The following is a 14,302-nucleotide window of genomic DNA, read 5'->3' on the forward strand; positions in this document are numbered from 1 at the left end:
TTCTCGCAATGGTTTGCCGAGCATTTATCTCGGTAACGAGTGTATCTGTATGTGTTGGGGTTTTAAAAGATCAAATACTGGCGGTAATTCGGCGTACGGATTTCGTATTTATGTGTATATATAGCAATATGTTTGAGAGAACCAAAGCGGAAGCGTTTATTTGGTGGAAAACGGAGGCTGGCAGCGAGTTAATTTATATCCCGTAGTGTTGTATTCGGGGTTACGTATTTTATCGACCTACGAGAGTTTATTATTTTTTTTTCTGTTGTGTTTTGCAGAAACTTGAACAAGATGATGACGACGTGTATCTTAACTCCTCCTGGGCCGATAGCGCAGCTTTGAAGAAATCTTTCCAAGGTGTTACAGATATTAAGTGGAAAGCGCAATGAACGGACGATCTTGTAATTTTACCGCTTAATTTATGCGTAGTTTAAAAAAATGTACAAATCGAAAGTGCATGGTCTTTTGTTCCCTTTTGCACTTCTACACGAAAGTATACTACAAAAGTACGGTATATTTCTGTATTGTGCTGTACTTACTTACGGTGTATTTTGAAAAATCTCGAAGGCTGAATTGGCGTGACGTATTATCAAAATTCGATCTCGCATGCACAACGTTTAAGAATTTTTTTTCTGTTTTTTTTCTCTCTCTCTCTTTCCCTCTCTCTCTACTTACTTTTATTTTTAATTTTTCGTTCGCTATACGATTTTTTTCTTTCGTTTAGACGATGTAATAGTTTTTTTTAGTTCCTATTTACGTTTAATTTGGCCGTAATTTTTTTCTTTTTTTTCTTTCAATTTTTTTCCTTTTAATTTTTAAGGAGTGTATATTTTTTGTACGTTTTGATGTGTTCAGATGTTACTACGTGGTTGGGGTTTTTTATTTTGCTCACAGTCGAGTTACACTAGCGTATTGTGATTTTTCAACCGAATGAAATTCTAAGCAAGGTATATTTTTCGTGAAAAAGAAAGAATGAAACAAAACGCGGCGTTCGTTTCACATTTTATTTGTGTTTCGATGTACTAAATTTTTTCGAAGGGACCAAAATACATAGATATATTTAGGTGTGTGGATTCAGGCATCGTTGTCGTTTAATTTTTAACGAACTTGGTTACCTATGTTTTTCAAAAGAAAAGGAACAAAAAAAAACAACAACGCAGAAAAGGTTAAATGTTCTAAAATGATGTTTTTTTTTTGAATAATTTACTCGTTTTATACTGCACAGTCTTGAAAATGTTATCATTGTCGAAGAAAAGAAAAATCTCGAAATAGAGGTTCTTTTTTTTTATCTTATTGTAATAAGGCGATGTAGGAGTTGAAGAGAACAGTGTGTGTGGGAAAATATGAGGGAAAAAACAAAAACAAAGCAATATTGCTTGAATAAAGTTCAGATTAAGAATTGAGTTGGTAGAGATGGTGAATTGATTTGAACGAAGTTAACGAAAGTATGAGAATCTTTTGAGGGTGCGAGAAAACAACTTGCCTTCTACATATAGATTCGAATAGTTGGTGATTTTGAATATTTCTAGTCATTAAATGAAATAAGTTATAGGAATCAGGAACTTTAATTGGATAATTTCTGAGAATATTTTATTTATTTTTCAAGCATGATTGAGAATTTCTGTTCCTTTAGTTAGGTACTTACTTTATCTATGTACATTGTACAACTATCTTTTAGAGTTCAAAAATTTCCAAAAGTTCAGACGTTTTTCAAATAGAAACAAATGTCACGAAGAGAAAAGTTGTAAACGAAGGTATTTAAACATTTCTGAATGTTTCCAGACAAATGCCATTAAAAGTCCATAAAATATTACTTCATCACATCAAAAGCAGCAAGCAATCTAAAATAGAATTATTATTTTTTTTCAACGCAAGTTTTGGAGCCGATACCGAAAAATGTACGTCATTTCCTTCCCTGTCCCTATCAACTATCATCCTTGAAAAAAATCAAGGTAGTCAAGATGCTTTTTTTTTAAAAATGAGATGAAAAAAAAATGTTTTTCAATCTTTATCGAAACATGTAATTTTTGAGAAATCGTCATTCAAAGAAATGCCACCCTTATTGAATAATGTGCCCTAGGAAATTCCTTCAAGGTGCTGCCACCCCCTCTCCCCCTCCCCCCCATTTTGAACTGAATTTGGAATTGGGCTAAAAATGATTTTAAAACCCCGAAATCACAGATTCAAAAATTAAACTTCTACCCATCCTGAAAATTTTTAAATATAAATTTCCATTTGGACCCTTTTTGGCGTTGGAAATTTAAAAAAAATTGATGAAAAAGTTTAAATCGAGGAGTTTGAAACAATGCACTATTTGGTGCCCCTATTAATGTTTTTAAAATTCTGTGATCAGAACTCTTTGTCAGTTACACTGGTGTTCGGAGCTCAATTTCAGGCTGGGCTTCACAAATTTTCGGAATTCAGACATTCATTCGAGACCCAAAGGAGTTGAGCCTAATAATGAGTCGAAAAGTTGAAATCAGTGAACAGAAAAATGTAACTTTTGATCGCCATGTTGAAATTATTGTTGTTGGTGCTGAATGGAAACCAAAATTAGCGAATACCCCACCCCCTCCCACAATCACTAACCCAATCTTTGATTTTAATCTTGTTATGCTGTCAAGCCATTCTTTCTACATTTTGGTAATTTTTGAATGTTTTTTCCCATTTTTTTATTTCAAAGAAGTGGAGGAATTGTAGGACTCTACTTCCAAAAATAAGGGGTTATTTGAGCACTAACAATGATCCAGATCACCGATTTCATTTTTGATGGCCATTTGATCTCAAAACCCAAAATCAGCCTCAAAGGGAGGTGCAAAATTGATGATTTTTCAAAATATACAATAATATGGGTATCAAAATCTGAGTTTTCAAGCGTACAGAATTCATTTTTGAAGACTTGACCCCAAACCCCAAAAAATAGCTCAAAGGGGAGGTTCCAAATTGGAAACTTTCAAAAACTATCTACCATATGGGTATAAAAATATGGAGGTTTCAAGGGCGAAGAATTCATTTTTGAAGACCATTTGACCCCAAACGTCAAAATGAGCTTCAGAGGGGAAGTACAAGATTGAAAATTTTCAAAAAATGCAACATGGGTATCAAAATTTAGATTTTTAAGTGCTCGGAATTGATTTTTGAAAATTATTTGACCTTGATCCCAAAACAAGCTTCAAAAAGGGAGGTTAAAAAAATTTATGATTTTCTTTTCAAAAAAAATAATAATAATAATAATAAAAAAAAAAGAATCTAAATTGAAATTAGTGTTCTCCAGAACTTTTTCAACTCCTTCATACTCTAGTGAGGTTATTTTTGGTTGACAGGCCATATTGTTGATTGAATTGAAGTGAGCGCCCTTAAAAATCTATAATTCGATTCATGCTTTTTTCAATTACTTAATAAATACGTAGGTCACTTGCTTTTAACATTTTTTAAATTTTTATCAAAATTAAAAACCATTATATGTACTACAAAATACGTTCAGATCACATTTTGAAAATTCGTCAATTGAAAAGAGGATAAAAAATATGAATCTTTCATCGTAATTTTTTCAAATTTTTCAATGTTATTTTCAACTTTTCTTTTCATTTGTTCTTCTCTGGACCCCTCCAACAGATTTGATCAAAATTTAACCAGTATCATGGTACGAGCCTTCAAAATTCGGGCCCCTCCCCCGCCTCACATCTTGAAAGGGTTGGACGAAACTAATGGAGGCAACCTTAGCATACAATCAAAGGAAACTCGTAAAAAATAATTTAGAGGTACAAAAAAGGATTCAACTTCGTTTGTGGCGAAAGTTGATGTATTTACGGCAAACTGGTTATGCAATTTTATTAACACCTATATACGAGTTATTATTTATTTTTAGGAGCCAATTAGGGGTAATCGTTGTGTAGATGTTTTTTTGAGTTGAATAATATGAAAAGAGGGTTGCACAGAAGTTATGTTTCAAAGTCAAGATGACCTGGTAAAAATGTCATCCCTCTAAAAATTCTATTTTCACCTTTCCAAATTTTTAACTCTAATTTTTAATTTTCTCTTTCAAATTCTTGCTTCAACTTCAGCAAAAAATGAAAAAAATGTTCTTCGAATGCATTTTTACCGATACAAGTATTTGATAAAAAGAAAATATTAATTTATTTAATACGATTACTTCACTCGTATAGAATCGCGAATTTTCAAGAAAATTTCCTCTATCTACTGGTTCAATACTTTCGTGAACAGTATTACGATCAATGTGAGCTCGAAACACCATAGAAAATGTTCCCGTAAGGATTCGACCATTAGGTAATTTTGTACCGGGCAAAGTAGGCAACGTTTCGAAATTAATTTTTCATCAGTCTTGTTTGTGCCAGCTTTGAAGTCGTTCCAGTAACGTACCTATAGTAGATCTGCTATGCGAAGAAAATTCAAAGAGGTGTTTTACTTACTTAAATTCGCAGAGAAAATGATTTCGTGCTAAATTTAAACCTATGTATCGAAGGAACGCTGAATAAGCGAAACAGTCGTCCAAATCAATAACGTGCCTTTCATACGAGTTATATAAACGTAAAAGTTTCGTCGTTTGTTCGAATACATACGACGAGAGGAAGCAACGACATAACATACACAACGAAGAAGAAAAAATAATACGATTCGGTTTTTATTTTAGCTAGAATAAAAAAACATCAACGTGTATGGTTGAAATATTGTGGAAATTTCTCTTTGAAAAGCTTTGAATGATGTATGAGTTGCTGATATGTGTTATCAAAACTTTTTGCAGTCGTGAGAAAATTTTTATCTGATTGGGGATGTTGAACCGAGAACTGTAGTTGAATGTAGGTTATCTTTTTAGCCGTTGAAAAATTACTACCGTGCGTGGAAATTTCATCGGGCAAATTTTATTTCTTTTAACGTTCGAAATTTACCGAAGTAATTTCAACTTTTACTCTTTTTTTGCTATTTGGTGAGAAGAAATAGGAGGTTTTTACGTGAGATTGTTTAATTATGCAAATTACCTGAACGAGTGGACTTACTATGTTATACTCTATGCTATGGTTATATGGAGGAAAAAGAATTTCAAATTTTCTCAGAGCAGATTTATGAAATTTTCGTGAAATATAGGCTCATATTTTTGCGCCAGGTTTCCCAAATGTTACAATACTAAAGCACCTCGAAAGGAATCGTAATTCTTGAATAAAAAAAAGTACATTTTGGAATGCGATTATCTGAGTAGTGTTGCCACCACGTTTCAAGACTTGAAATGAAAATGGATCATTTTTAATGGAACAAGCTGGTACGAGGGAGTGAAAAAAATTACTTTTCGCTAGTGTAACACCGGCCTAAATCTTAAACTTGAAATTACTTGTTACGTTGAATAAACGAGCGAATTGAATTTGTTCAACGTTCAATCAGTATGTATTTAAAAGATTGTATTTTGAAGAACTAACGCATAAAGAGAAGACTTCGTGTAGGAAAATCAAAACCGTTGAGCGGTTCGTAAAGTACAAAATATAAAAAAGGGAGAACTAGCGGCGGAGAAATGCTCAAAAAACAAACATTTCGAATAGCTTAAAGCTCACCATTTTATGTTCATTGTATTCTGCCACGAATTTTTAAAAATTCTGTCCATATTTTTAGTATTCTTATTTTTTTTTTTCGTGTTTTAGTGCTCGAAATTTTGAATTAAAAAAAAAAGAGTGACTTATTGTAAATGTTTCTACACGAGCTTGATTAATTTTTTTTTATTTTCATATGTTTAAAGAGAAATTTTATTGTCTTTACTAATTTACGTATGTACCTGTGTGTTAATGATAATTACCTTGATTTCCCCCCTTTTTTTTCTTTTGTGAATATTTTATTTATTGGTCGCTCGATCGTATTGCTAATTGCCAATCATCTGGTTATTATAAAACGCGAAAAAAAGTCGAGTGCTTTGGAATGTTTACTACATTAGAGATCGTCATCAGCTTATAAGCGTTGACATAAATTATACCTACTTGTAATAAGCTGACTTACGAACTAAGAGTTTGTATTTATGATGAAAAAAAAATTAATAATAATAAAAATACAACATTTTCGTGATTTTTTTTTCTACCTATATTCGTATAGACGTACGTACCTGTTTCGTGAGAATTTTACGAGAGCTTTTTTTTTTTGAGCACCACTACGAATGGATTAGAATGAACGAGAGAACATCGACGAAATGTAAATATTAAAGTATTCGGCGTTTTTCAGACGATGAGGAGTATTTCTTAACCATATACTTTTAAAACTTTTTCGATAGCTTGAGAATTAATGTGTTTCCATTATTGCTTTGAGATGAAGAATTTTCTCCCTTACAAGTTTTACAAAGTAACGTATATTTTTTTTCCATTTTTTGGTGTAGCTTTCTATCTTGTTGGTATCATTTTTCGCGTTGTTGATTTAATTTATAAGCGCCGAGTATTAGTAAAACGTTCATTATCCGAGAAAAAAAATTGTGAAATATCTGCTGATGTTCGTCGAATATGATGGTATTTTATTTTCATCGGAATTTTTTATAATTTTATTTTCCAATATTTTGAGTCTAAAAAGTTCTCTTGGTATAGTTTAGATTTTGGTGCAAAAATTCGAGTTTCTTGGGAAAAAGCAAATAAAAAAATTGAGTTGCAAAAAAAATCAGAGTCGTTTAAATGTTTTGAAAATTAGAAACTTTACGAGAAACAATATTTTGAAAAAATTCAAAAGTTTCATGAAAGTTACGAGTATTTGAAAAATTATGTCAGATTACATGTGAATAGATTTGATTGATCAAGCCAGATTCAGGTAGATTTGATCAGCTCAAATGTGAATAGATCTGATCAGGCCAGCTCTGAATAAATCTGATCAGGCCAGATTTGGATGGATTTGATCAGGTCAGATCTGAATAGATCTGTATCAGACCCCGAACACTCCTCGAATCCAAATTACGTCTCATCTGATATGACTAGATCAAAGTTTTGATCAGATCCAATAAGTGAGGTCTGATTCATCTAATCAGACAAGATCTGCTCTAATCAAATCAGAGTTTTCATCTTAGACCTGATCAGATCCTATATTTTTAAAGCTCAACTAAGTATTGAAGGAAAAATTGAACTCGTCAAATCATTTATAGTGAATGTGAGTTTCAAAATCTTGGGTTGAAAATAAAACCAAAAAAATTCACACTTTTCTTTAAAAAATTAAGTTTTGTTCTAACAAAAAAAAGGCTCGTTTTACGAAAAGAGAGCTTTAAAATGCTGAGAACTTTGAATTACCAGAGTACAAAAATTCTACGAGTAATTAAAAAAATAGTATTTCTCTATTTTTTACTTCCATTTTTTTTCAAAAAAAACAAAAAAAATGGAAATTGAAAAATATTTTTGATTTTTTCAGAGGAAGTAAGTACAAGTACATAGATTAAAAAATTCTAAGAAACATGAAATAGCTTATTTTTTGGTTATTGTCTTGAAAGGTCATTTTCAAAATGCTAAGGAACCTAAAATATTACCTCCTGAAAAAAACTTTACAATTCAACATTTTCCCAGAAATTTGTTTGTAAATTTTGGCATTATTGTTCTCAAAAGTACTGCATCTCAAAATTATTGTTTTAGAGAAGTGGGCCCCAAAATACCAAAAAATTTAAATATACTGTTTTAAAAAATAATTTTGTTGTGTTTTTAATGCTCAACTTCATTTTAACTGTCATTACAATTTTTTTTGTTGTTTTCATTGCAAGTGGGTCTCAAAATAGGTACTTGAGAAATTGAAATCAGGTTAGAATCAATTTCGTAAAAAATGTTATTAATCCATTGATGTTTTTTTTCCTGTGAATGGTCGTCCCATTTACATATTTATTTACATTTTAATTCGAATTAAAAAAAATAGTTTCAAGAACCTACGTATTTTCAAAAAAAAAAAAAAAATCAAATTTATTTTTGAATATTGTTATGGTGATTACTTTTAAATCGAGAATCACTCCAGATTAAACGAATGTATCACAAAAATACAGAAAATTATCGCAACCAACACGTCTAAATATTAATACATTTAAAACCTTACACCTCAAGCAGTGTTATTGTAGTAATTATTTGATCAATAAAAAAAAACAACGAGTTTGAAGGAAGAAAAAAACAACAAAAACAAAAAGGTTCACCTTTTATAATCAAATAACGTGGTTTATTCAAAATATACCATCGTAAAGTTTCTATAAAGGAAAGTTGATTAGACAACCCATAGTCCAACAATGTAGTTAACCTACAGACCGATTAAATTGAAGGAGCTCGAATCATACCCCTTGAGATTTTTTCTCAGCTCGTATCGTACTTCTGCAGCTCTTGGTATTTTTTATTTAGACCAACTTGAAGTAGGTAACCATAAACTAAGTCCCTTCAGTTTAATCGATCTGCAACTACACGGTAACTCGATGCAGCGTAAACTTTGTCTACCTGCACCAATTTCTAAAGAGACTCTCTAAACTTATTCAGTTTTTATAATATTTTCCTATCAGTTCTAAATAAATGACCGAAATACGAAATACACGTATTAATGCCACTAATTTGACATATTACTAGATTAAGACATTATGTAAAGCTGAAATTACTATTGGTTTTTTATTTTTTCGTATCATCCATGTGGCCCATCCGGCCATCACATCTCGCGTTCCTGTTCAGAATATAAATTTGTAAACCACCTTCGTATAAAACAGCCATCATACATCCATTAGTCAACTGTTGATTTACGATATGTGAATTTTGACCCAAACCAAGGATAAAAATTCACCCCCAGTCATAATTGACGTGAAAATTTTACCAACGTGATGTTTTGCTACTCGTTTATAAACGCCTTTTTGACGCAGAATTGAATTATTAAAAAGTGTTTCGCTGATACGTACTGTGTAACTCTCATCATCGCTCTACAGTCATCTTTCCATCTCTCTCGTTATTACATTATGTAAATTTTTATCGCTCGATTTAATCTTCGACGTGAAACGAAACTTATAATCGAATTTCAAATGTACATTGGACCACCATTTTCACATTTTATATCTCTCGTTACCCGACGAATAAATTCAGAAGCCTCTTTTACCTACTCCCAGAACAAAGAAAACCAAGCCCAGCTTTTATCTCGAATAAACCTCCCTCTGTATACCTATATAGGTACATCGGATGTACGCGATGGCAACATGTTGCGAATATCCTGTATTACATACTTAGAAAATTGATTTTTTTAAAAACATTTTATTACGTACCTATATCGCGTTTTTTATAGTTGATTTTTCTTTTCCTTTTTACAGTCAGGTGATTGGCTTATATTTATACTATACGCTTGTATTATATAGGTATTTTTTTTTCATAGTTTACTTTTACCTACGTGTATAAGTTGTTTAAAAGCTCAATATTACGTATAAGAAATACTAAATATGATTTATTAAATTTGTACGTGTAAAAGTTCGTTTAAACATCAGGGTAATAAATTGTTTACGATGTAAGTTCAATGGCATTATATGTACCTATTAAAGGTGTCGTTTTTTACGAGGATCGAAATTGCTGAATGAAAATCGAGAATCGAGTCACGAATATGTTCAATATGTAAGACTGTAAGTACATGTCTGATTTCTAAAACCATTAGTGCCTGTGGAAGGAATGATCAGGTACTTACCTAGTAACTACCTATTCAAACTCAGATTTTCACTTTGGTCACAAAATATGTTCCAAGAAAATGAGAAAAAGTTTTTTCGACAATTATGTTATGATTATTTTATTTAAAAATGAAGAAAATTGATTTTGGAAAAATATATCTTAGGATATTTATTTAAATTCACGATTTTTTTAGGCAAGAGGCAAGAAGTAATATGAAAAGTAAAAGTGATGAGTCCATGTAAGTCCTAATTTTTTCATTTACCTCATGCAATTAAAAAAATATGATGAACATATGTTTTTGAATCAATAATGTATTATAGTTTTACAATCAAAGTTAATAGATTAATTTTTCAGTTTTTTTTTTTTTTTTTTTTTTTGTAAATCAATTTTAAAAATCCAAAATGTTTTGAATTTAAAAAAAAAATAGGAGAAAAAAGCGAACCACTACCTACTGTTTTTTTTTTTTTAAATTAGGTAAAGGTTCTTGGTCTCATTCACTTTCTTTTCCTCAAAAAATAAAAAAATAAAACGTGAAAAGTGAATCTCAACGCATTAAAAAAAATTAAATGTTTAGAAAAGCCCTTTGGTAAAATTATACCTGAATATGCTGCTAATTCAATTACCTTACTTTTTTTTTTTTGAAAAAATCACGAAAGTGATTGTTTTGGAAATCACTACCCTTTTTACAATTGAGGCTGAAATTTCAAATTTTAAACTTTGAACCACCTTGTGAGTTGCCTATCCAGAAAATTACTTACGAGATTCCATATTTTGGAAACTTTTGACAAGTTCCAAGTTAGGTTTGAAATGATGGGTGATGTTGATCATCAAAAATTTGTTACCTACAAAAATTTATTCCAGCTTTGCTCTAATATTCAAAGGCTTAGAAAAGTTTACGGGGCTGCTAATTACGATTTAATAAAACAATGTGACTAAAAAAGAGTTCGATTTTGTTACTTGATATTTAATTCAGCTCAAAAACTTATACTAACCTAACCTACCTACTCAGCTACTCGATTTTCACGAGATGGTATCTTATTAAAAATGTGAAGTTGCTACAATACCTACGCGTATGTGCCTGCATAATAATAATAAATTTGATTATACTTATTTATTTGGAATTCTGAAACTGATAAATCATCACTCAAGTTGAAAGTATGTATTATTGATATTTAAAATGCAGAAGCTCAGGAGATTAATTTTCCATTCTTGATTAGCACGATCCTCTTAGACTCCTGCGAGACTGACTCAAATTTCGACGTTCTTCAAACACACCGCGCATTCTAATAACAATGATGCCATAGAACTTAAACATAAATTTAAAATTATTATTAAATGAGTAAATAAATATCGTGATATAAACTATAATTTGTTATAATTAATCGCACAATGTAAAATGTATATTCACTCGAGTAAAATTCCCATGTACCTACGTATTTTAATTTTTATTACAAATTTTACGAAATAAGCGTACCAAAATCTTGTTTTCCTTTTGTATTTTACCTGAAATGCTATGATTGTATAGTCTGTTGCACATTAAAATTAGACAAACGATTAATAGTATATTTCATTTAGAAAGTTGAAAGATAATATTTCTCATCAAGTACGAAACGACTTGGATTGTCGGGTACCTTCTAATTGATGCCAAGAAACTTACAAAAAAAAAGTACCTAAAATTTCGTTTGAATAACCTCATTGTGTAAAATTCACCCTCATGAATTATTCGTTGACGAAGAAGCAAAGCTGTACTGCCAGTTTTCTAGCGTATATTTGCTCATTTCGCGCGAGCTTTAACCAAATGTAAAACTATAACGGTATTTTACGATGTAAGAATTAAACTCGCCAGTGTGCCGCAAGGTTTACTTACATTGCATAAAAAGAATAAATTGTCGAAGGAAAAACGTAAAGTTTTTATTATTTTTTTTCACTTTTTATTCATTCGATAAGAAAATTCGAATTAAAATTCACTCGTACGAAGGTCTACATAGTGCCTTTTGCGTGTTTTACAGTACCTACAACGTCGATGGTTTACTGAATCGATTATTTTTTATGAATTACCCACCTACCCCCATTACCCAGTACCTGAGAAGAAAATTTTTTCGCGATATCGTCGAGCCTGGTGATGTACTAATATTTTTGCTGTTATAAAAATATGACTTTAATGAACGTTTACTTGAGATTAATTTATGGTACGGTACTAAATTTAGTAGCATCTCAGAACTCTCATTTGTTGTTTTGAATATAAAAATTTTGTTAATTGGTAAATTCTTCCGCAGGTAATTAAATTATTCAAGTATTTAACGAATAAGTATGATTTATTATGTGATTTTATGTAGGTAGTTTAATTCATTTGAATTCATTTGACTAAGCGTTTTGTATTTTAATGTTTTTTTTTGTTTTTTTTTTTAAGTTAGAAGTTGGAAAACATTTTTTATAGGTAATTTTTAAAAAATATTACATTATTTTGAAGTAAAAAATTAAAATTAAAAAACATAACAAAAATAATAAAAATAAATCAAGCAAAATCAGCAGCTTCTAATACCTACAACCCAAACAATTATTGTCTCTGAAGCATTATTTGAAAATTTATTTATAGCTAAAGGACCTAAAACATTTGAATATTTTTATAACTATAGGTAGGTACAGCGTTTCATCTTCTATATTTTTTCAACAGTTTCATCATCACAGTGATTAATTCAAGCTTCATTTTAAAAAGTTGAACTAAGTATTTCAATAACGAATCTAATTTACATTTTCTCATTTCTAAAGCTTAAACAATACAATTATTTTTTCAGCGTCATTCTCGTTCCAAATTCCGGCTTCTTTTTGCGTCTCAGTAAAAGGAGTCTTGAAAATGTATCCTTTGATTTCAAAAAATTTAAAAATCAAGTGTTAGGTACTATTCTTTGTTTTGGCATAGGTACCTAATATTTTTTTTCAAGTGTGTATGTTCTTCAACTGTGAAGAAATGAAACAACGGCTTGTAAAAATTTTGCTTTCCACTCGCATTTAAATATAATAAAATTTTCAATTAAAAAATTCCACCTTGCAGACGTAAAAGTAGCTACAAAAAATACTTACTTTTCTTTACCATTATTTTTATACCGTAATTATGGTCTTTTAAAAACTCAACTTTATATAAAATAAATAAGAAACGTCGTACGAACGTTTGTCTCTGCGAAATAAATTGTAAATTGTGTCAGCCAAAGTAAATACGCTGACAAATTAAATGGCCAACCACATGCTGGCGAATTAAAACAGGAACTTGAAGTACTTTTGTATGGGGTAAATTTACCGTTACAAATTTTCAAATTACTGAACGCTGCTGCTGTGGTAAAATCGACGAGACAAAAATTAATTACACAGCTATTTCTATGGCCTACCTAGTTTGTTTTATTGGTTGGTACCAAAATATGCAGGGTCAAGAAAGTCAGTCAGGAATGGGACAGCGCTGATAGGTATTAAAATACGTAAAAAAAAAACATGAACAAAATTCCGATTTTTTATTTGCTCATTCTTGAAAAATTTCCAGTTTGTAACGACGTTCGTAGCTGATTAAATTCAATGATCGGTAAGTGTAAAGTTCGTGTCACATGCTGAACATAAGTCTAGGTATGAAAACAAATTGTCGATTTAATCGCTCAAGAAGATTTTTACTCTACTCACAGGACTCGTGTGTAAGTACACGAAGGTTCTTATGAATTTTTAATACCATTGAATATGGGTAAGTTGTATATACATGTACCTACGATGTAGTAAAAAAGCGAGAATAAAAAAATCATATTTCATAGAAACAAAAGCAGCTATCATTTCCCATTGCTCCGCAGAACTTCTCAACGTTGCACCACCAAACGTTTGTTGGTAGGTATTAATTAAAATGCAACTCCAAAAAGAATCGTCGATTATTTCATAAATTCCTCGTTATCAAGTTTATTCAACTAAAAAACGTAGAATTCACTCACTGAGTAAACACACTCGTGAGATTACCGAAAAGATTTACTTGATACTAAAAACAAACACCGCTCAGCTGCAGAAATAATCATTTCAAACATACGTGTTCGACTTTGGAGACCACTGTTTTAACTCGACAAAATTATCCGCATATACAGTTCCGAGTGAGTATTGATCGCAAACTAAATTTATTCTCTTATACTCGTATAGTTTTTTTTTATATATCGAAGTAAAATAAAAATACTATCTGCTTGCTTACATATTTAAAACACGAATAAATATTTAAATGGTTAAATTTCGATCATCCGTAGAATATAAATAGCCCCCATCAAGTTATTAAGCAGGGCAAAATGTGTTTCTACTTCGCGCTAGTTGTTCCAAGTGCCCAAATTTTTTCAGCTTTTTAAAACCAATTTTTTTTCAAGTAGGTAGCGATGATGGTGGGATTTATCCTATTGTTGTTATTTTCAAATTACCTGCATAAATTCAAATAGTGTACATTGAGATAACTGCATGAAAAAAAAAAAGTGAGATATAAATGACCGTGAGTCGAAATTTCTAATACCTGCGAGCAGAAATCTAAAACGTAGTAGTATAATGATGTTTTTACCTCTGTCAGCTTTATCTGCTTAGCCTATCTGTGCATAATGCTTGACAAAATAAAAGTAATTTGTAAAGAGTTATTAATTAATAACGTACAGAGATGATAACAGGGTAATAAAATGAGAATT

General features: G+C 30.8%; 1 protein-coding gene across 3 annotated transcripts in view; it reads left to right on the forward strand.

Annotated features, from left to right (window-relative positions):
* The window catches only part of LOC135847353 (cilia- and flagella-associated protein 298), a 115,679-nt gene extending 104,501 nt beyond the window's left edge, over positions 1 to 11,178 (forward strand). For all 3 annotated transcript variants that reach the window (XM_065366827.1, XM_065366826.1, XM_065366825.1), the window contains one exon: positions 279 to 11,178. Coding sequence is in view for 2 of the 3 variants with exons in the window: in XM_065366826.1 (XP_065222898.1) it covers positions 279 to 389 (111 nt within the window). In the remaining variant the exon portion in view is untranslated. The remainder of the gene's footprint in view (positions 1 to 278) is intronic.
* Positions 11,179 to 14,302: the final 3,124 nt, after the last annotated feature.

Source organism: Planococcus citri, chromosome 5 (genome assembly GCF_950023065.1).
Source record: "Planococcus citri chromosome 5, ihPlaCitr1.1, whole genome shotgun sequence".
NCBI lineage: Eukaryota > Metazoa > Arthropoda > Insecta > Hemiptera > Pseudococcidae > Planococcus > Planococcus citri.